At 50.9% G+C, this 21703-nt stretch overlaps 1 protein-coding gene and 2 long non-coding RNA genes across 12 annotated transcripts in view; 2 read left to right on the top strand and 1 right to left on the bottom strand.

The window, feature by feature from the left end:
- Positions 1 to 21703, bottom strand: part of LOC139105006 (uncharacterized) — a 96014-nt gene that overhangs the window by 57977 nt on the left and 16334 nt on the right. For all 3 annotated transcript variants that reach the window (XR_011546115.1, XR_011546114.1, XR_011546116.1), the window contains exon 2: positions 8683 to 8880. This is a non-coding gene — a long non-coding RNA (uncharacterized lncRNA). The remainder of the gene's footprint in view (positions 1 to 8682; positions 8881 to 21703) is intronic.
- Positions 1463 to 14954, top strand: LOC139104986 (uncharacterized). Its single transcript, XR_011546108.1, has 3 exons — positions 1463 to 1547; positions 2976 to 3580; positions 14816 to 14954. It is a non-coding gene; the product is annotated as an uncharacterized lncRNA (long non-coding RNA).
- Dati (zinc finger protein datilografo) overlaps positions 14978 to 21703 on the top strand; it is an 85357-nt gene continuing 78631 nt past the window's right edge. For 7 of the 8 annotated variants that reach the window (XM_070660271.1, XM_070660299.1, XM_070660265.1 and 4 more), the window contains exons 1-2: positions 16355 to 18141; positions 19998 to 20108. In XM_070660271.1, coding sequence (XP_070516372.1) covers positions 17038 to 18141; positions 19998 to 20108 — 1215 coding nt within the window. In that variant the 5' untranslated portion in view covers positions 16355 to 17037. Of the gene's footprint in view, positions 18142 to 19997; positions 20109 to 21703 lie in introns of all 8 variants that reach the window. The other variant, XM_070660308.1, reaches the window with a different exon arrangement.

Here is a 21703-nt window from a genome sequence, read left to right as displayed (position 1 = left end):
CGTTATCCTGCCGTCTATCTCCCTGCTGAAGTACCATGGGATACGCTGTGGTCAGTGCCACGATTCGAAATACACGATGAACGTGAACTCCATTCTGGCGTGTACGCAACAACGGCGTGCTAGCCTTACTGTCACGGCAGGACCAAAGGGATGTAAAGCCACGATAACGCCTCCAAATCGTTATTGGGTAGCGACAGAGAAGCCACCCCTCATCGTTTACCAGCCGCTCTATGGTGCCCAGGATGGAGTGTTGAAGATACTACGGAGGCTGCTACTTTAACTGTCGTTAAAACGCGTAAGGCCTGTAATTGAATACTCGAACAACGGTCATTAAACCTCTCCTTGCGGGACGCTAGCGTCGGTTTTCTTCTTCGTCGAGAATTCATCGGTGATCGCGATTTAAGGATCTTCGAAGAATGACACGCGTCAAAAGTCTCGACCTTACAAATCGCCGACTTAGTACAGACTGCTCTTGACTAACTCGCGCGTCTAAACTCGAGAAGGCGCCTTCCCCTTTAATAATAAGAAGTTTCTACAGCGGCTTATCGTCAACCTACCACGGATATTTATCGCGGGCAATTATCAAGAATTCAGATTGTCTCTCGAGTCAAAAAATAACTTTAATTAGCAACGGAACGGCCACGATTAATCCACTAATGATTCTCACGAAGTTTATCAAGCTTCGCTATATCTTCGAGGGCAAACTATTCTCTCTAAGCCTACGAAGGGTGCTGTAAAAGAAGACGGAAGCGCGGGGGTAAAAATTATCTCGCAGTTTCCGCGCCTAATTGCCGCGGCCAAATGATCTAAATCGCGTTCGCACCTTCTGTCGAGGTGGAACATGTCAACGCGATCGTTTTCGTAACTGTCGGCGCCGCTGGCCATGAAAACTTATCCGGATTCGAGAGAGAAGCGGCGTTGGCTGGTTACCATCATTACAAACGGTCTGTGCGACGTACATGGCGTCATCCACCTGACGCCTCGATGCGCCTATCCGTGCAGCGCCGCGCGCACGCCGGGCTGGGCACGGCCGCGCGCAGAGCGCAGAGCGCAGCGCATCGCATACAGCACACATCGTCCCGTTGGGCGCGGGCGGAGGGTGGCGCGAGGAAGATGACGAAAGAGGAAAGCGCGCGTCCGAGTAACCGAGCGGGCCGCCGGTTCGTGGTCCGAACGGGCGGAAAGAGAAAGCGAGACGAGGCACGGCCGCGCGAGAGAAACGACGGAGAAGGCGAAAGAGAGGCGAGAGAGAGAGAGGAGAGCGGGTGGATGGACGAACGGACGGACGAACGGATGGACGGGCGTGCGGGCGAATGTGCGAGAGCGCGAACGGTGGCGGCAGGGAACCGGTGAGGGAGCGAGATGCAACGCGGGTGGAGGGCCAGCGCGCGTCCGAGAGAGGGTTGGTGGCTCGCTTCGGCACGGTTTAGGCGGCGGGCGGCGTGGTGCAACAGAGGCGGCGAGGAGGTGAGGTGGGGGTGCCCGGCACGGGGCCACGGCGCAGTTGCTACTCAGACACGGGGATGCTCGCAATGCCTCTATCAAAGGTTACCGAAATCCTGCGGAAATATCCGCGTAAACGCGGCGGGCCGTGCCGTGGCAATTTCTTGGAGACGCGCGTCGCGTTCGCGGAGGTGCTCGTACGCGAGAAACCGGAGATTCGCGCGAAAGATCCCGCGCCGCGTGTATATAAGTCCGCGTATACGGGATAAGAGGGACCGGGAACGGCATCGGGGGGCGGCTTCCCCCGAGGAAGCAATCCGGAGTACGTCGCACGTTCGGGAAGCATACGGAACGATCTGCAAAAGGAAGGACGAGAGGAACACCTTAAGAGAGCGGATCGGCATAAGAGAAAGGGAGACGGAGAGCGTAAGGGAAGGAGGAGGTGGAGAAGCAAGAGCGGACTTCGAAGAGTCCTTTCTACCCAAGATCGCCACCCCGCGACGTGCCAGCAGACACTGCCGACTCGCGAGAAACACGTGGGGGAGAAAAGTCCGGGAAAGCACGGAGGATGGAGAGAGCGCGGCGAGATAGAAAGAGGGAGAGGGAGAAAGGACGTGAGACAGGGAGCTTACGTGGGTGCGAAAAGGACGGAGCCAGCGTCCCGACGCGTCTTACCACGACGCGCAAGGAGCGACGCCGCGCGCCTCTCTAGAAGGGGAAAGAGAGAAGGTGGAGGGGACGGGCGAGAACATCGCGGCGGGGGTGGCAAAGACGCTCATTCGTTCCTCGAGTCACGTGGCGCCCTTCTTATACCAAAGGGTTTTTCCTTTTGTCACGCAGGATATGCGAATAGCCTTTGACCGACGCCGATGTGGACTCGGGGGATGCCCCGAGGGTGGGTACACCTATCGATGATGCCAGATCCGTCGGGTAATCTGCATGGATAGACTTCTCTTTTCATTTTATCGCATTTTTATTTCAACATTTAAGACATTGCCTAACTTATAACTTAATTTGATCGAGTAGCGCAAGAGAGTGGTCGCGAGCAATTCCCTTTTTAGAATTACAATTCAAACTTTCAAAATTTATAAGCCGCCTTCTTCATATTACTTTACAAATTTATACTTATGTTCCAGTTCTTTTTGCTATTCACTCTTTGTACATGGATATTTTAATTAACTCAGTTTAGCTAATTGACTTAACTTTGATTCAAAATTAAATTACATTCGGAAACGCGATGCATTCAACAGCTTGAAATCTGCCATGATCGATGTACCCTGTCGTCGCCCGTACACTTCTCGGTCCCTCCTGCAAACGTTTTGCGAGACTCGAAATTCCGACACTGCCGTAATACCGTATACCGTTGAAAAAGATTAACACGAAAACGATTCCGTTAAAACGTGACCTAACCGGTGAATCTGTTCGCGGTGCCTCACCGCGAACAAGACTCACCGTCGATCAAGATATCACTCGACGAATCGATCGTAACGAAAACGTATGGGGCTTCGGCGAACCCCTTCTTTCTGTTTCAGACGCGTCGCACTGTGTTGTTATGTGTGTTGTCATAATTATTTCATTGAAAAATTAATTTCGCCGTTTCCGAAACACTCACCGATTTCTGTCTGTGAAACACAACGTCTGAACAACTCCTCTTAAGTTTTGCCGAAAGGACTTCAGTAATTTAGAGAAGCTAAAACACATTTTCGAACGATCCTGATTTCAAAATTACGACGATTACGAAGACGACGATTAAGAAGAAAAAGGAGAAAATACAGAAAATCAAGAAAATCACGCGAAAAAAAGCACCAAAAAAAGAGAAGAAACGAAATTGAAACAAAAGCATTGCCTTAAAGAAGAAGAGTACACCTACACTGTCGAAGAAACAAACGAGAGACACAGGGGGGAAAGAAACAAAAAAAAAAAAAAATAACACTTTAGACGCCTACAAAGTAAATTGTAAAGATATGACTAAAGTATATTTTTAACAAGTTTTGAGAAACTTTAGATTTTAAACGTAAATTTAAAAGCGAAAAATGAAAAAAAACGATAAAATTCTTAATAACTAAAAATGTGATCTAAAAGTCGTTGCTACCAAGAGAAGCCTTATGTCCTTGTTTCAGTTAGTTCGGTTCCAAACGTAAGTACCCTGCTAACTAACTGAATATCTTTGCATGAAGCATGCACTTTACTCCGTCTATCATTTTAAATGATAAACGGAAAGATGAAAAATATATATGTATACTTTAATATATATGTCTGTGTACAATCTTCGTTCCAAAGCTGCCGCTTTGAAAGGAAGATGCGCCATATTCCGAGAGGAGCGCCGGCGTTCTCTCGGTCTCTTCTCCGGTGGACCGCGTCGATGGCGCGATTCCCAGAGGGCGAGCCGAAGAGGCGCCGGCTTTCCTCTGCCGGAAGACACGTCGTGCCGTTTAGCGGCGGATCATAAACGGAACGATAAATCTTCTGGTGCCCGGCACTTAAATTCGTATCGTGCAAATAACATTACGTCCAAAGGCAACTGTTTTACAAGTTACTCGGATAATGACAGCCCTCGCGCGCGCGCGCGGCACCACCTAACAACGGCCCGCTATAAAACTTAGCCGGCGTAATGCATACTTTCGCGCGGGATGCTGCCTATCGTTCTCCCGTTCGCAGCGTCTCTCTCTCGAGCAGCCGCGGCTTATTACGGTAAAACAGTTAAACGCGAAAGTATCCGTAATAATAGCGACTACCGTAATGACTACTGTTACCCAGCCCGGGAATCGCTGTTTTGTATATTACTATTATAATTCACGGATTATTAAGTAGCCCGCAACGACTTGATTGTTGACCTGTCGCGGGATGTATTTTCCTCGAGATAAGTTTCCCGCGCCGCGAAAAAGCATTTTTAACACTGCGTTTTTTTTTCTTTTTCTAACAGAGGCTCGCCAATACAATTTCGTGAATAAATCTTTATCCGGTTTCGATTCTCTATCGCTCACTATTTTTAAAAGATAATGAATTTTTAATAAACTTGGAAAGTACCGCAAAATCACGTAAAAGTTATCACGTTTGCCGCTATAAATGCATGCGATTCCGATCGTATATTCATGGTAACGGGGCGAATTATTGCCCATGCAAAGTTCTCTTTGTCGGATTAATCATTTCACGAGCGGGGCAAACTTTCCGCTTTGCTCGCAAAAAAAAAAAAAAAAAAAATTGAGAGAGAAAAAATAACGGGAAAAAAAAAATATGGAAAAAGAGACGAGAGTCGCGAGACAAAGAGCGCGCGCGGTACGCGGAATCATTCTATTTCCCGAGTTCGATGACGCACCCCCGGGTCTGGTACCAGGCCCGGGAGCTCCACCGATGATCAAGGGTGATGCGGGAGAAAGAGGGAAGAGGGTGGGCTCGGCGAGCGGTGATGCGAAGCTTCGATTTCAAATTTCCTATTTCCCGACGAGTTGGCCTGTGTTGAAAACGTAGCGTGCAACGTAGCAACGCACAAGCGGGAGAGAGAATTGCATACGCTCTCGACACAAACCCCCAGGGGGGGAGGGAGAAGAAAATGACGGTAGAACGGCGTCGGCCGGGGGCGTCGGTGGTGGCGGCGGCGCCACGGAATATCGGCAACCCCGCTTTCGCCGCGTATTTTTTCGATGATTTTCGAGCTCGCTTATATGTGCCCGTACATGCATGCGTTCCTCCACGTACATACACGACAAACGGCCCTATCGCCCCCTTCGACTGGGTCGTCGATGGTTGGCGTTGTTGCGCCGGGGATGCCATCGGAGGAAGAGCGGTAACGACGAGCGGGAGGAGGGGGAGCGGGTGGCCGTCGGCGGCGGAAAGGCGTTAGGGTGCCCCTGGGTGGAAAGAGGAGGGTGGTGCAACGGTGTCGGTGGTTGCATGAACCGGTCGAGAGATAGAGAGCGAGGGAGAGCGGTGAACGGAGATAGAACGGCCGTGAGATACGGCCGAGGGTACCGGGGACGGCGGTGGGCCTGCATGCACTTTTTTTCCGCACCCCGCGTATTGATCCCGGAGTCATTCAAAATGGCGGCCGGGGCCGAGTCAGCCAATGACTGCCTGAATCGATGACTGCAGCGAGCCACCCCCGGACCGGCCAATGGGAGGCCAATGGGAGGCCGTCGCACGCCGTTCTCTGCGGGAACTACCACCCCGATATACGAGACACAAGCCTCCCACGTTATGTACCCTGGTGCACACACACAGACACCTATGCACACACACAAACTCATGACCCCATGCGTGCCGTGTATGTGTTCGGTTCGCCGGGTAGAGCTCGTCGATGACCCGGGCGACGTCAATGATTTCCGCGGAAAATTTTCCCCCCCAAAAATGGCAAAACTCGCCGTTAGCTCTACGCCGGCCGGGTATCCCGGACCGGAGCTCGCAGTCGCGTTGATTAACGATCTTCCTATGTATATATTTCGTCTCTCTCCCGCCTAACCCCCCTCATACTTTACGGCAAATATATGTGGCGGAAAGTACTGACTGCGCAAGCAAAAATATATTCCCGATCATCGACCGGCGTCTGCCATCTTTCATGACTCTCGTCATTGTACGGGGCGTCTGCTACCGCCGGGATTTGCTACAAAATAAACGACATTCGTTCGCCACTATTTATATCAATGATCCCTAAATTATTCGTTCGTCTTAAATCATCGAAACGAAAGTTAATTACTTTTCGGCATCGTCAACGTTATGAAAATTTCTAGCCTTTCGCGTTTTCTTTTTCATAACGCCGCTAATGTTTCGTGCACGTCGCCCGATGAATTATTTCATTCCTTCTTCGCCGTCAATTCGAGCGGTTAAAAATTTGCAAATAATTAAAAAGGACTAGTTGGCCCGGAGACGTTTCACGTCTTCGCGTTTCGGCAATCGGCGCTCTTAAAAATTAAATTTAACGCGATTACATTCTCGTAGATATTTTCACGAGAAATACCGACGTCTCTCTGACAGGGGCACTTTCCGGGCTTCACGATCTACAATTTTACATTCGCTCGCAAGAAAGAACAGTGCGCGCGACGTATTTTTCCTACGACATCGCGAGGCGCGCTAGTTTTTTTCTTTTTTTTTTTTCCAAGCAACTATTGCAACGCCGTCCCGAAGTCACGACGCTATCTTCGTCACCTTGATCCTGGATCCGCGCACGCTTATCTTATCTCCCACGATTCGCGTAAAGTCTTGGAAAACACAAGAGCGATAGATACGCGGCGGTACTCGCGGCGGCCGTTAAGTCGCGATTGCCGTCGCGCTGAGTCTTCGGGATTTAAGGAGCCGGCGGTCGTGATCGATCGCGGCAAATCGCGATTAAAATTTCGGAGCTCACGGGTCCACCGGAGCGATCAATCCGATCGCGGAATTCGTCGCCACACTTTGTGCATAGCGTGGGGCAAAGAGAATGTCGAAACTGCGCGAGGCACGAGGCACACGATTGCATCACGAGACGCAGTGTGCGGCGAGCTGCATTACGTATGTGTGTGCATATGTACTTAGATTGGCTCCTATTGACACAGCCGCAGACGACAGTGGTGGTACAGTCGGGAAAAATAGACACGGCGCATTTCGCGGGCTCTCCGTGTCCACGCCGCGACGACGAGATGCTCACGCATGCACGCACGTGCGTGCCGCACGACCCGCTCTCATACGGCCTACCTTTGATCTCAGGGGCACACATTTGACATCGTAAATTATCCGGAATCGGCGGGTATCGATTATCGGCCGGATCGGTTGTCCAAACAATGCGCGGCTCCCGCCGCCGCGGACTCGCGACTCCTATCTGCGATTCGTCCTTTTTAAAGGGCCTTTGTCTTTTTCACACGGGGGTAAATTATTCCCCCAACCGCGACGCGGCCCGAAATAATTTGATTCATTACGCGCGTTTGCCGCGTTTGGTTATATTTAATGCGGCGATACAGACTCCGCGCATGCACGCTCGCCCTGACGCGCGTTCTCTCATATTTAATGTAAATCAAATTTAGAAGCGGAACAAAGTACACCAGTCAGCGGCGGGCCAATTCTACACGTTTGCTCGATTACTGTTAATTATCCGTCCGTCCAAATGGATCTAAAAAATTCACAGGTTGTCTCGCTGTTGTCCATCCACAGTTTTCCGGACCGCGGACTTGCCAGGGCGATGTGTGTGTCGAATACACCGGCTGCCCTTCGCCTTCTCTTCGACATACCGCAAATTGAAGGAACGTTGATACCCAAATTGACCCGGCAATTTTCCACGAACGGGAAATTTATTTTACTCAACATTTAACCGACGGACCTCGCGCGTTGAATGGACCACGGTCACGCCAACTTTTTTTTTTTTGACAACGTCCTCGCACGAAACGCGCACCGCTGGTCTTTCGTCGACGACGAGGGGAGAAAGAACGGCCGATGCACTTTCTGACGCAGCTGTACTAAGCACGACGGAATGGGTTTTTCTAGCGCGGGCAGTTTTTCTATTAAGCTTCATTTGTTTCTTTCATTGCGTAATGCGCCGGACGCGTCGCTCATTTCATCCTACAGCCGACCGGCTACTCCTACCGTTAGAATTCTTAATCCGGGCCGTCAGTTTCGATGGCTCGCGTGCTGCACGTTCCTCCGATTCGCCGATTCGACGGGAATCGCGATCGTCGCGACGATCCTAATCTCATTTCCCGGCGCGTAAAGTAGTGTGCCCCTCCTCGGCGTGTCGCGGCGCGTTCTCGCCCGCAGTAATACGATAACGCGCACAAAGGTGGTCGTGGATTGATACCAATGTTAACGGGCTTCGGTGAGTTAAACTTGTTCGACGCCACGTCTGCGAGGACGCATCTTCCCGCCGTCACGCAAGAAACGCGTACGTCTCTCTCTCTCTCTCTCTCTCTCTTTCTCTCTCTCACTCTCTCTTGCAAATCGAATTTGAGCTCCCCGGAAGTTCATTGCTCGACGGAGGGTATCTCGTTATTTATCTCCTAAATCGACGGTCTATTTTTGCGAAGTATAATTTCAAAAGTTTATAAAAAAAAAAAAAAAAAAAAAAAAAAGATGAAACTAGAACTTTGTATTTTTCGTGGATCGTTTTTGGGTACCGCTAAGTACCGCATCGCTCAAATATTGCTTTGATGACGCACCATCCGAGTCCTCCCAACTCACATGATCTAGCGCATCTGCTCACGTTTGCTTTGCCGCCACCGCTTCTCCATCGTAATCGATATTCCGGCAGTTAGCATGGACAAAAACCTTAGGACGACTCACCCTTTTCTCTACTCGTTCGTTTCCTCGTTCCTTATTTCGCCGCCAGGCGTCACCTCGCCACGGGGTGGCTTCTGCGATCCGAGGGTTGAAACGGGGCTACTTCACGCGAGCAGCAAAACGACCAGCCGCAAAGAGGCCGCACGAACGAGTTATTGCGCGGCTGGAAATCTTTTTCCGTGACGGACGCGTCGAAGAAATCTGAAAATTGGAAACGGATATTTAATTGAATCGTATTAATAAGTCAAGTTAAATAACTCGCCGCCTTTCATTGAAACTTAATAGAACGACGCTTTATATTGCGGCATTTACTATCGTCTTTATATTAATATTTTGTCTGCGAAGGTGTTTTTAAAAGTTTCGATCGACGAACTTTAGTCGTATAGCAATCATTCCCGGACCAAAAAAAAAAAAAAAAAAAAAAAATTTTGGAGTGGCAAATATCCCGGGATCTCTACCACCTGACCGACCACCTTCGTCGGGCACATTTCCACGCACTCCCCCGCTACTCGCGACGTGGAAGGCGGACAATCCAAAGTAGGCAGGATCAGGCCCAGAAGACAAATGTCTTCCTACGCGGAGGCGCATACGCCTATCGGGGTAGTCGATCGGCTCGATTCCGTAGAGCGCGGAGTACCGGACAACTGGCCGTCAGAGTTTTGCGAGTGCACGTGCAGCAACGTGTACATGGGCAAGTATCCCGCCCGCACGTCCGTTAGTCAGTTCTTTAAGTCCAGCTGCCGATCGAGATCGGAGGAGCCGCGCGGGGGGAAGAATCGGGATCGGGATTGAGATCTAAAATGCCGCGTACGTAACGCATGTACGTCCGCGCGTACGTTACACAGTGCATGTACGGCATGCACCCACACGTGCACGCGTACCTGACAATCCGCCCACCCTACAACCGGCCACGGAGGCTCGATTCTCACCTGTTTTTATCCTCGCGCATGCCGGCCGCTTCATTTGTAATTTAAAGCGAGTGCCTCGATTGCCCAATGTGCCTCTCCACGTACTTATTTTTGACTCTCCGGAGGAGTACACGCGTAGCGGGCGAGCGAGCTTCCTTCTCTCTCTCTCACTCCACCCGCATGCGAGCCGAAATTCTTACCACGACGACGGCAGCCTGCCTGCCGCGAAGCGGAAGTTCGATCGCGATCGCGCGCCCGGGCACTTACGTGCGGAGACCCTCGTGCATCGGAAGCGCGTTTGCTTTCGTCCTGTTCCCCGCCCTTCGCGGATTCAAATAAATTGCGTCATACAATCCGGCGTCCTGAAACTTGCGAAATAATAACTCGTGACGTAATTCTTGCAAGCACGGACGTGGAGTTAATTATTACTTATTATGACAATATGTTAAATTATAATATATATCTTGTCGAGTTTTTTTATTATTATTTTTTTTTCACTACAGGGCTCGAGAACTATTTTACAAAAATTTCCCGAAGAGATCAAATCACGAAAGATATTCCTACCGCTATAAAGTTAAATTAAATTAATTTAATTAGCCGCAATAATTTCCAATCTCTTTTTAGTTGCGCCTGGATTATACGCGAAGGGTGTATATATATATATATATATATATATATATATATATATATATATATATCGTGATAATCGATCCTGTCAGATGTTCCAAAACGGTCGCCAGCTATCTCTTTAAGGAGTAAAGAATTTTTTTCGCCGGTCTGCCGCGCCGACAAAGGAAGTTACTATGCGCGTGGCGTCGCACGTGCGACGAAGGTCACTCGATTTTTCCGCCACCGTGGGGCGGCCGACTCATTGGCTAACTTTTTTCACGCGACGGTCCACCCTCGTCGCACGCGCGCTGGAAGAGACACGGATAGGGTGGACACAACGCTGGTATGGAGGGACGCGGCGCTACGCTACGCGACGTTCTTTTCTTTGCTCCTTTCTTGCCGCCGTCGCTCTTCTAGCGGAGGGAGGAAAGAGAAAGAGAAAAAGAAAGAGAGACAAAAGGGACGAAAGAGTGGACGCGTTATTGCGTCGTCTCGGACGGCTAGCGGGGCTCTCTCGCGTGAACGCCACAGGCAGGTTGAAGGAAAAAAAAAGGGGTCGCGCCTCCCTACTTTCCGGATTCATACCACCACGTGTACACCACGTGGAAAAAAGGACGATGCCAGCATAAAAAAGCGGCGCGTGGGGGTTGCCCGGCTGATGGGGTGCGCAAGTCGAGGCGACCGAGAAATAGAGGGAAAGAAGGGGTAGAAAAGGATATAGGAAAGGGTGTCGGGTGGTATATACGAGATTCAGCTACGAAAACCGGCAGCGAGAAAGAGAGAGACGGACGAAGGAGCGAGCTGAGAGGGGAAAGACGCTGGCAGAGAAGGGAGGAATAGAAGCTTAATGCAATGGTGGGGCAGTTACGTTAGATGAAAGCTTGAAAGAGAAAGAGAACGAGAGAGAGAGAGATAGAGCGAAGGGTGGAGGGAACAGGGAAAGAGGGATGGCTTGGTTGTCTACTTTAGCGAGGAGGGTGCGTAAGACGAGCAGGATGACCATCGACCACCCTTCAACGCCGCGAAATGAGCATCAACGCGTCCACTGGAAAGTCGACGTCCTCCGTAGGGTCGATGATCCATGGCTTAAATCGCGATTTGACTTTCACGCGCGGCGGGAAGAAAAGTACCGGATGACGAATGGTCGACGCGATTCGATGTATTCGAGTTCGTTTTCCTCGGCTCGACCGGAGCCACCCGCTCTCGGCACTTAATCAACTGATCGCTGCCGAGTTTGCGAGCAAAGTTCGGGCATCAATATCGAGCGTTCGTTTCGTGAATTACCATAACGTGGGCGCGGGGCGATTCGTAAGAAAAATAAAAAAAAAAAAAAAACTTTACTCCATTCCCCCGCGATTAGTCACGCGTGCGTTGCCATACGGGACACGAGGGAGGAGGCCATTTTTATACGACGGTCCCCCTTCTTTTTTATTCGTTCTTCTCAGACTGTTACACCCCCTTATACAAAAGCCCCCTACAATTTTTCGGTCAGTCGAATATTTTATTTCGTGGCGTCCGCATGTCGTGTGCCTCTCGAGGCTTACTTATCGTCTCGCCATTGAACGAGAACTCGTTGATTCGCGAGGGAGAAATCGCGTAAAATTCAAGTGAGTCTACGCGACAGAGATAATCCACGAAAAGTTTTCAAGGACGAAAGCTCGGGGAAAAAGAGTACGCTCGTATCTAGACCGGCCTGGCGTACTTTCGTAAGCCGGAACGTAACCGCGGAGTGTAAGACAGCGATCGGGACAGTGCGAGAAAGAGATAGATAATCGGTTCTTACGATTTTCTCCTACCTACCCTCTTTCCGGGAGGGTTTTCTTGGCCGGGTGAAACGGAGACGGAGAGCGACCCCACTCTCTTTCTCTCATCCCTTACGACGCTTACCCCCGTACGAGGCGTCGGTGGAGTCGGTGGAGTCGGTGTAGGAGAATCCCCCACCCACCTTGGTGCGGGGTGAAGGGTGAGGAGAGTTTGAGGAAAAGGGGGAGATAGAGCGCGCGCCTCCACGTCGTATCTGGTGGGGGCAAAGGAAAAGAGGGGTAGCTTGAAAACTCCTGTCCTACGACGGCCTCAGTTTTTCGTCCTCCCGGAGGTAGATTTTCGTCGTGGGTGGACGCGGCCGGGGTCACGAGTCGGTCCACGGTAACCTGGGCCCGCGCCCGGGCCCGTCGGACCCGCGTACGACGTTGTCGCGATAAGAAACGGCGTACGGCGAAGGCGCGCCGAGGTGGCCAGAAATTTCGCGGCCGCGCACCACCTAAGACAACGCCCCTACCCGAACACGCGTTCTTTAAGGCACGAGGGGGTGGCTTTTAGTCAGACGCACGCGGTCTGAGAAGCGCGCCACCACCGGCCCCCGACGGAGAAGGACTTAGCGTTTCTCGCGAGCCGCAGACCCGAGTCAGTTTCGGTTCCTCCTCCGTCAAGGACTCGAACGCGGAAGAGGAGAGAGCTTTTTCCCCCCCGTCGTACGTCGTCGTCGTAGTCATCGCCGTCTTCGCCGTCGTTGTCGTTACCGCCGTCGTCCTTCGAAGAGGAAGAACAGTGTCTTGGCCGATACCGTGCACGAAGGTCGCGAGCTGCCGAACCGAGGTGCTACGATTGTATTGCGCGTATTACCGACCATCGCCGACTACCGCATCTTGCCCGTCTGACATCCGCACTTGGATCTCTCCAGTAAGGGATCCTCCGGATTCTTTCTCTCGGTGCATTACCGTCGATCTTGTGTCGCGAGTTGTCGCGTGAGTGAAACGATATTTAGCCATCGTGCATCCGGAACCGATTGATTAATCCAATCGACAACGCATTCGCCACCTTCCTCTTTTTCTACTTTCGTGTGATTTTAGTCAGTTTTCCCCACTTTCGGCCCGAGACCACCACACTGACCCACCCCCTCCTATTCCCTGTTCCGAATCCTGACATGCCCGGTACGTCATCGTCGCCGTCTCGACAGTGTTTCGTCGCGATCGCACCCGCTTCGGTCCCCCTCTCGATTTCCGGCGTGGTACGATGTGCTTCGGTAAGATCGCGAGGAAGCGCAAACGACCGGAGAACGAACCCGAAGAAACGACCAAGGGGAATCTCGATCGCCGTTATCTCGAGACCTCATGGAAATTGGTCACGCGAATCATTAGCGTCAACCTCGTGGCCGGGGAATTATATGCCGAACAATAAACGTAACGAATCGCCATGCCGCGAGTAAACGAGTTAGCGATTATGCGAATACCCGCGTGCGTGATCATTTCGGGCCGTTAATTCATCGGGTATCCGACAATGCTCGTCACGTCGCGCAAACCTGACACGCGCCGCAACAAATTATTTGCCATTTCATTGATATCGTCGTCAACGCGTCGACTCATCGTCTCGCTGGACGAGCCTTGCAAAAAAAAAAAAATTTAATCGCGCAATTATTCCAAGTATTTCGGGAAATAGAAATATAATTTGAAAATCCCGGGCAAAATACATTTACTCGATTAAACGAAGCGGCGGCGATAATTGACCGAAAAAAATATATTCACGGATACTATCCTGCGCGCAGTGACAGTGTTGCAGTGTAACGTCGCATTACTTGCCGTGATGTTACGTCAATGTAAATCGCAACTTTATGTTACATTCCCGAGAATATTCAGTGCTCCGGACGTTTATTTTTATCCTATTCACTGTACTCTGATTTATTACCCATTGTTATATTGGCACTACTTTTATTTGAATAAAAATTTGATTTATCGACATGTTACTCACTTTCAGTTATATAAACCTTTTCAATCCTCCACGTCATTCCTGAATTTTTGCGTTACGTATACCCCGTATCTTTCCCGTGTTATCTGTGCCGAGCACGATGCGACGGCAAAAGACGCTTACGCATTTCGCTTTCGCCCCCTTAAGTCAACTAATTTTTTTTTTTTCCTCCTTTCTTTTTTCTTAAATACGAAGGTTTAATTAGAAAGTCCGCGACAACGACAATCGGCGTAACAAAAACGAGGACGTAAATTTGCATAACATTAAATTATCGGCACGAGAGTCGGATGTGTCAAACGGACGAAATTTACCATGTCGCTTAATTAGTGCGTGCTTCTGACAGTGCTGGTTGAAATTATTGTTTGTGTCGCGGCCGGAAGTGTAACCCTTCATAAACGTCAACCGAAAGAGAGTCGCATAACGTCACCTTGTCGTAAGATAATAAAATTCCGAGACTAATGCCTTCTCGATGCCGCTGAATTTTAATACAATTTTTTTAATTTGATTCGCCAAGTTACTTGACATTCGATATTTTCGTTTAACTGATTTTAGCCAGTGTCGTTTCGCAAAAATCAATGTTTTAAATAAACATTGCTCCCGAGTATCGAGGGTCAGCCAAGAATTCGCATCTCATTATTACCGGATCTTAATATTGCCGAGAATCACGATTAATATTGTGACAGCTCCCGAACAATCGAATACTTTTCGAGGATATTCAACCGGCCGTACGATGTTTTCCCGATTACGAGTAAAAATGTGTGAAATAGTTGCCTATGACGTCGAGAAAAAAAAAAAAAGAATTGCAGTGTTGATGTTAAAACTCGTCGTGCGTGAACGTCGGACAGCGCGAAAATGTATTTTCTTTTTTTGGATTGCAGCTTCGAGCGGGAGACGCGTTGCAGCGAGAGATTCCCGCGCAGGAGAGGAAGACTGGACAAAGCGGAAGAAGCAGAATAAGACGAGCAAAGCAGAAGCAGAGAAGCAGAAGAGCGTAAGAAGATCGAGAGCCGAACGAGTAGAAGCGGGGTTGCAAAGAAGAAAGTGATTAGCGAGTTGATCGCGCGTATTCGAAGCTAGCGAGGGTGAAGATAGAGGACAGATAGAGGAAAGATCGGGAGAGTAGCTACGAAAGTGCGGAGAGACAAAGATCGAGAGAGCTAGATCGAGCGAAAGAGAGGGAGAGGATAAAGAGCAAGAATCGGAAAGAAAGCTCGACAGAAAACCCCGCGCTCATACATATATATTTCAGTGTGTTCAAAAAACGAGTGTACCTAAGTGCAATATTAATTAAACCTAAACGATAATAAGAAGCAACCACAACTACCATCGACGATATCGGTAACGACGAGCGGTGATCGATAATCGAATAGAATTCCTTTTAAAGAGTTAAAACGCTAGAGTCGCATTTCGAGGAGGAGTCATCGACGGACGCGACGCAGCATCTTAAAAGAAGACCGATCGGAGGAAGTAGGCGGAAGCAGAAACGGAGTGACGAAAATCCCGGAGAGAAACGCTCTCGTCCCGCTTAAAAGAAATCACATACTCACCAAATCAGGCCGGCGCGCACGACAGCGGACACCAACTTTTCGAGGCTGTTCGGGCGCGTACAGGCACACGCACACACACGCACGCACACACACACGCACGCACATCCAACATAACGGGGCTAAAATACTCAGGGCAAAACGGGACGAGCGGTAATCAATCCGCGAGTGCGATTTCTCACACCGAAGAGGAGCAGACGCATTTCCGATCGACAAACGATTCGCGTCCGCGTAGACTATCCTTCTCGTTTACACCGTCCGGGCTGGGCAATCCTGAATTTTAACCTGAACTTAAGTGTACGCTAGAGTTTAAGTTAGATAGACGAAGGAAAAATAGACCGTTCTCCTATTTGCTGGAGAACGTTCGCTCGCGCGCGCAACAACTCACGCAAAGCACATAATTTACCATACACATACACACACGCACACATCATTATATGAAGACACACAGAGGAAGGGGAGAAGAGAAGTAAAAAAAGGAGAAAAGAAAAAAAAAGGACCATCAACCGAACCGCGAGAACGCGACGAAATATATAAGAAACGTACGCGGCAAGCCAACCACCTGCGTACGTAAGAAATCATCACGATAAAAGACGCATTACGGACGTACAATCAATCGGCGGTGCTCTCGCGAGGGGCATCGCAACCGACAGCAACGACATAGGGGAGACGCGATAAAGAAGAAAAGATCTGGAAGAGGATCCGGAAGAGGGAGTGGAGGAATCATAAGAGGAAGTTTCATGAGCCAGGCGGTAGGTAGCAGGGCCGGGAAGTCGCAGCAGGTGGCGAGTAACTGACGTTGCCCGCCGCCCACGTCGAAGCTCGGCGCGGCGCGAGGATCGTTATCGTTACGACGATCCCGAGGCTGAAAGGAGCGGCCGAACGAGGAGAAAGGTAGGAAGGAACGGCGGCGAGCGCAGAGGTGTGCCGGCCGTCGAGCTGCTTACCGGAAGGGGTGCGAAAAAGCGGGCAAGCTGCGCCGGAAGGGGGTAGCCCGGGCTTCTCGCGAAGGCCTCAAAATTTCGGACGCGACGGCGGCCCTGGACCTGCGTGCCCAGACGCAAGCCCAACCAGACTTCGGCCAGCTAGACCACCAGCAGCCGCAGCATCACCATCAGCAACAACAGCCGCCGCAGCAGCCACAGCAGCAGCCGCAACAACAGCAGCAGCAGCCGCAGCATCCGCAGCAGCAGCACAACCAAAATCCAGAGTCGCGTCTTCACCATCACCTGCCACAACAGCATCATCATCAGCATCACCCGGGGAATCATTTCCACTCTGGCGATTCGGGGGGTGGGATAGGAGGTGGAGGAGGAGGCGGCGCTGGAGAAAGCGGCGGCGGCGGCGGCGCTGGCGCTGGAAGAGCTGGCGTCGGCGGCGAAAACGCCGGTGGTGTTGCTGTTGTTGCTGGCGGAGGACCACCCGGTCCCGAACCGGACCGGTCCGCAAGAATTCACGACGAAGAAGACGAGGACATCACTGAGCGGGAGGACGAGGAGGAGGACGAAGATCCTTGCAGCTCGCCCGAGCCCGACCTTGAAAACGAGTCCGAACCCATGGAGATTCAGGCCTCGGCTGTCACGGCGGCAGCCGCGAATCTCCACGCGCTACGCCAGCACGTATTTAAAATGTCGGATTACTGGCAACAACCGCAGCGCGGTCCGCCTCAGCATTCACCCGGGATACAGCATAGTCCCATCTCGAACTCGACTCAACAACATCAGCAGCAAGTCCAGCAGATGCATAGTCCTCTCGGACAGCAGCAACAACAGCAGCAGCAGCAGCAGCAGCAGCAGCAGCAACAGCAGCAGCAGCAGCAGCAGCAGCAGCAGCAGCAGCAGCAGGCCGCGGTTTCGCAGGTACAGCAAAACGCGAATGCAACTCTTGGCCAAACTGCAAGTCCCCAACAGCAGATGCAGCAGCAACAACAGCAGCACGCCTTATCGATGAACCAAACTAATCAGGGCCCACAGCATCAGTCTTCCCCGGCAGCACCGACGACGCCGTCGCCACAAGCGGATCATCAAGGCGCCATTGCCTCCAGCATGGCCCAGAGTCTGCACAGCCTCGCCCAGGCGCAAACTATGTCGCAGGCGTCGAGCCCGTCTCTGGCGGTCCAAGCCGTCCAAGCGGCTCAGGCGCTCAATCAAAATCTGGGCCAGGCGCTCACCCAGGCGCTTACGCAAAATATGCAGCAAAACCTCGGACAAACTCTACAACATAATTTGGCGCAGAGCTTGACGCCGAGCTTGTCGCCGCAGCAGCAACAACAGCTGCTCAACCAACCGCAAAATTTAAGTCAAGCGAGCCAGAGCCTGCAGCAGAACATCCAAAATCAAGCGCAGAATTTGTCCCAGTCGCTGCATCAGCAGGCGCAGAATCTCACGCAGAACCTCGGCCAGGCGCTTAACCAACAAGCGTTACAGCAGCAAGCTCAAAATCTCACGCAAAATTTACAACAGGCGCAAAATCTGACGCAGAACCTGCAGCAGCAAGCGCTCAACATGGCAGGCACCATCGCGCAGAACGGCGGCCTCGCCGGGATGAACATGTCCGGCAATCAACAGCAGAACTCGCAGAACTCAATGCTAAGTCCGGGCGCGACCAGCCAGGACTCCCACGATGCCACACTAACGGAGAAGCTCGTCAACGAGTTACAGGTAAGAGTCTCTTCCGCGACGAGAGAAAAAAAAAGAAAAAAATCTTCGGAGTTTCTTTAGTTTATATTCGCGAGGCTAAAGATTTCTGTACGTTCATATCTCTTTTCATATACACATCGCGCATACGTGCACACGCTTTTTCTATTATCTTCCGCTCGCGCGCTTCGCGAGAGAAACGGATGGGTGTCCCGCGACTCTCCGTATCCACTGCGAGAACAGCGATAAATAACTAGGGCGAGGCGACCGCGATAAAAATACATAACGCACCGATAAATAGGGTCATTCACTCGCAGGCCGACAGACGCCGGACAATACTTTCAAGCGAGGTTCCTCTCCTCGCAAGAGGAAAAATATTTATTCAACGACGCTGTCGTCCGACTGCGCCGGCGAGCCCTAAGTATCGCGAGATATCAAGGTCCCTCCCACATGCCGGCGTTCATTCGCGTAAATAGCGCGGTTTCAACGCCGCGGGTTCCGTTGTCTTGCGCGCAAAAATGAGGCGCCGAGTTAGAGCGGCACGCTGCGCGCCTGCCAGCGCGAAATTCTCGCCGAACGACATACCGAAACGCCACTTCTAATTCACCGCCCGCGCGGCGGCCCGCTTCTCTCACGAGTAACGCGCGCGCGGAAAACCGACGGAATTCGTGATGGCGTTTACGTTGATTTAGCGTCGTCTTGACCGTTACAGAGTCGCATGTCATCGACAATTTCGTCGGTTTGATTGCGCGACTGTACTCGGATACGCTGACCACGGTCGCGCAGATGCACACGCGTACACACACGCACATATATACATGCACGCGAATAGGGTACGTTCGTTGACTTACTGCATCATACTGACTTACACGATCCTATAGGTGGGAGAGAGAGAGTGAGAGAGATTGCGAGCGGGCGAGAGTGAAAGACGGAGAGAGTGAGCGAACGAATGTGAGCGAGAGAGAGAACCGAGAGAGAGGAGCAAGAGACGCAAGGGAGTATGAGAGAGACCGAGAGAGCACGCACACGTCAAAGTAGCAGTGCGGTCCGCAAATGCGAACGCGGCCCACGCACACTAATGCGGGGAGATGCAGATACGTCGTCTCCCGGGGTTCTTGACCCGCGCAACACAGATAATACCATACGCATACGTCATACGGTACGCCGGGAAGATGTTACCAAGAAAATATCGCGCCGTGTTTCTGCGATGGCATGGGCCGCGTAGTCTCAATACGCCGGGGAAAAGAGACGGAACGAATGAGAGAGAGAAAGATCGCGAGAGCTGAGCGCGGGTGAGAAAGAAAGAGAGAAAGTGAAAGAGTGTGAGAGAGAGAGAGAGAGAGAGAGAGAGAGAGAGAGAGAGAGAGAGAGAGAGAGAGAGAGAGAGAGAGAATGAGAGAGAAAGAATGAGATAGAGAGAGAGAGAAGAGAAAAAAATAACATCGTATCTCACATAGCGGAACTTCGAGATCGCGTTAGCGAGTCTGTACATCGGCGATTTGCAATTAGAGGGATTATAAATATTACTCATTAGAGGAACCGGAGGAGAAACCTTAGCCAGGAGATGTTCCGCGACGCGGTGCACTTTGCACCGCTGATAATTCCGTAAGAATTTCGTTTTACGTTGTCCCGACAATTATCGCAAACGCCGATATTAATTTTACACCTGATCGAACAGAGCGGCTCCGTAATTCTGCATGCCCGATATAGATACTCGTTTTGTCACGCCGTCTCTCGGTCTCGTAACTGCCGCGGCAGTTTGGTTCTTTTTGCACTTCGAGGCGGCAGAAAAGAAGTTTCCGTAGTAGATGTTGGCTAGTAGCGTCGAAGGGACGACGAGGATCAGGGACTAACATGAGCTATCCTATCTTGCCTGATAGTCTCGTGCCTCTGCGGCGGGGCTTGGAGGTGCAGTAGGTGCCGGCGGTGGTGGAGGAATGGGCAACATCAGCGAGCGCACCCTCGAGGAATGCTGGTCCACCCTGCAGCGAGTGAGTTGAACACTCAGCCCATTCAAGAAATCCTTTTTATTAGTGCTCTCCTTGTCCACGCCCGCGTCGCTATCTTAAGTTCCTCGCTTCTTTTTTTTTCTCACCGACAGTCGCAGATTTTGCGTCTCGCTGCCGTTTTTATTATTCAATTTTTTTTTTTTTTTTTTTTTTTTTAATTAATTATTATCACATTTTATTTAACTTGGTCGATCCTGCACGTCGCAAACGAGCTGCGTCTCGTCACACTCACTGACGTTATTTTTCTTTCGTTTATCGACATTCAGCACCATTCAGTTCGCTATATTCTGCCCGATTATGATTTCGCTTACGCGACGAACTCCTCTGGAATGCCACGCGGCCATCCACGTCTCGTTTGCATCTCGATCGCTTCGCTCTTTTATTTTGTTCGTCATTTTAATCTTGATGTCATCTTTTTTATTAATTTTTTATTTATTTATTTGGGTCTCGTTACCCACTGGCATGTGTCGTATATGTATCGCCGCTCGTTTTGTATCACGTCGGCTGAATGTGTCTCCTTTTTCCTGTGCATTGTGTAATAGTCTTACTTACTCGTAACTGACCGCCAGCGGCGGTTCGAACGATCCTCGTTCTCGCTCGCGCTCGCACTAACGAGCGCGTCGTTACATCACGCCAGAGATTTAACGGATGACGCATGGTATGCGGCAAAATGTGTGTTTCACGCGCTTCGCAACGTGTCACGCACGCGACGAGAAGTATACAGATCGGTAGACAATTTTTCGGTTGAACCGCGTCGATATGTTCGTCGAGATACGATTCGTACGGCGGGTTCTTTGCAGCACGGCAAAAGTACGGGAAAAGAAAGGCGGCACTAACGAGTCCCGAATTACGTTAAACTGTCGACTGATGAACGGAGGTCCCCGGAAGGGAGAGTGCGGCGCGGTAAAAAGGCGAGATACTCTCCCCTTCCTGGAGGAAACTTTAAAATTCTCTACCCCGGGACGAAACAACAATTTGTTTCGTTAAGTAGCCGCGGCGTTCTTTTGTTTTTGCGGCTTCTTTTATTTTCGCGGTGATAGCGCCGGTGGTCGGAGTGACGGCGGTAAAGGTAACGGGGGTCGGGCGGGGAAGGGGGAAGTAGCGGGTGGCGACGGGGAGATGCGAATGGGGGCTGCATCTCCGTTCTCCCGCTCCGTGCTTCACCTCGCTCTTTCTTCCATCGCCACCTTAAAAGCCGTCCCGCGCCGCGCGCGCGAAGCGAAACTTTCAGAAAATCGCAAAAACGCCGAGCGATGGCGAAGTTTCCACGTTTCCCTGAGATTTAATTAAAACATTCGCCTCCTTTGTGCCGTCCCCACGCACCGCGCGCGGACCGAGCCGTCGAAGCGAGCCATCGTACTTTTATTATGTCCAGGCGACAGGAATATGATATGAGGCACTTTCGATAGACCCGATTCTTAGCTCCGTAGATTTAGGTTCATTAATCTCAAAGTCCCAAAAGCCGTTTGCGCAACGGTTAAAATAAACATAGAGACTAAAAATTTGTAATTCAACTTTTAATTGGCTCGATCGGCTTAATGAAAAATTGATAAAAATCAACGCTAGCGCGATCAGCT

The sequence above is a fragment of the Cardiocondyla obscurior genome, linkage group LG01 (assembly GCF_019399895.1).
Source record: "Cardiocondyla obscurior isolate alpha-2009 linkage group LG01, Cobs3.1, whole genome shotgun sequence".
NCBI lineage: Eukaryota > Metazoa > Arthropoda > Insecta > Hymenoptera > Formicidae > Cardiocondyla > Cardiocondyla obscurior.
This window is presented reverse-complemented; position numbering and strand designations above follow the sequence as displayed.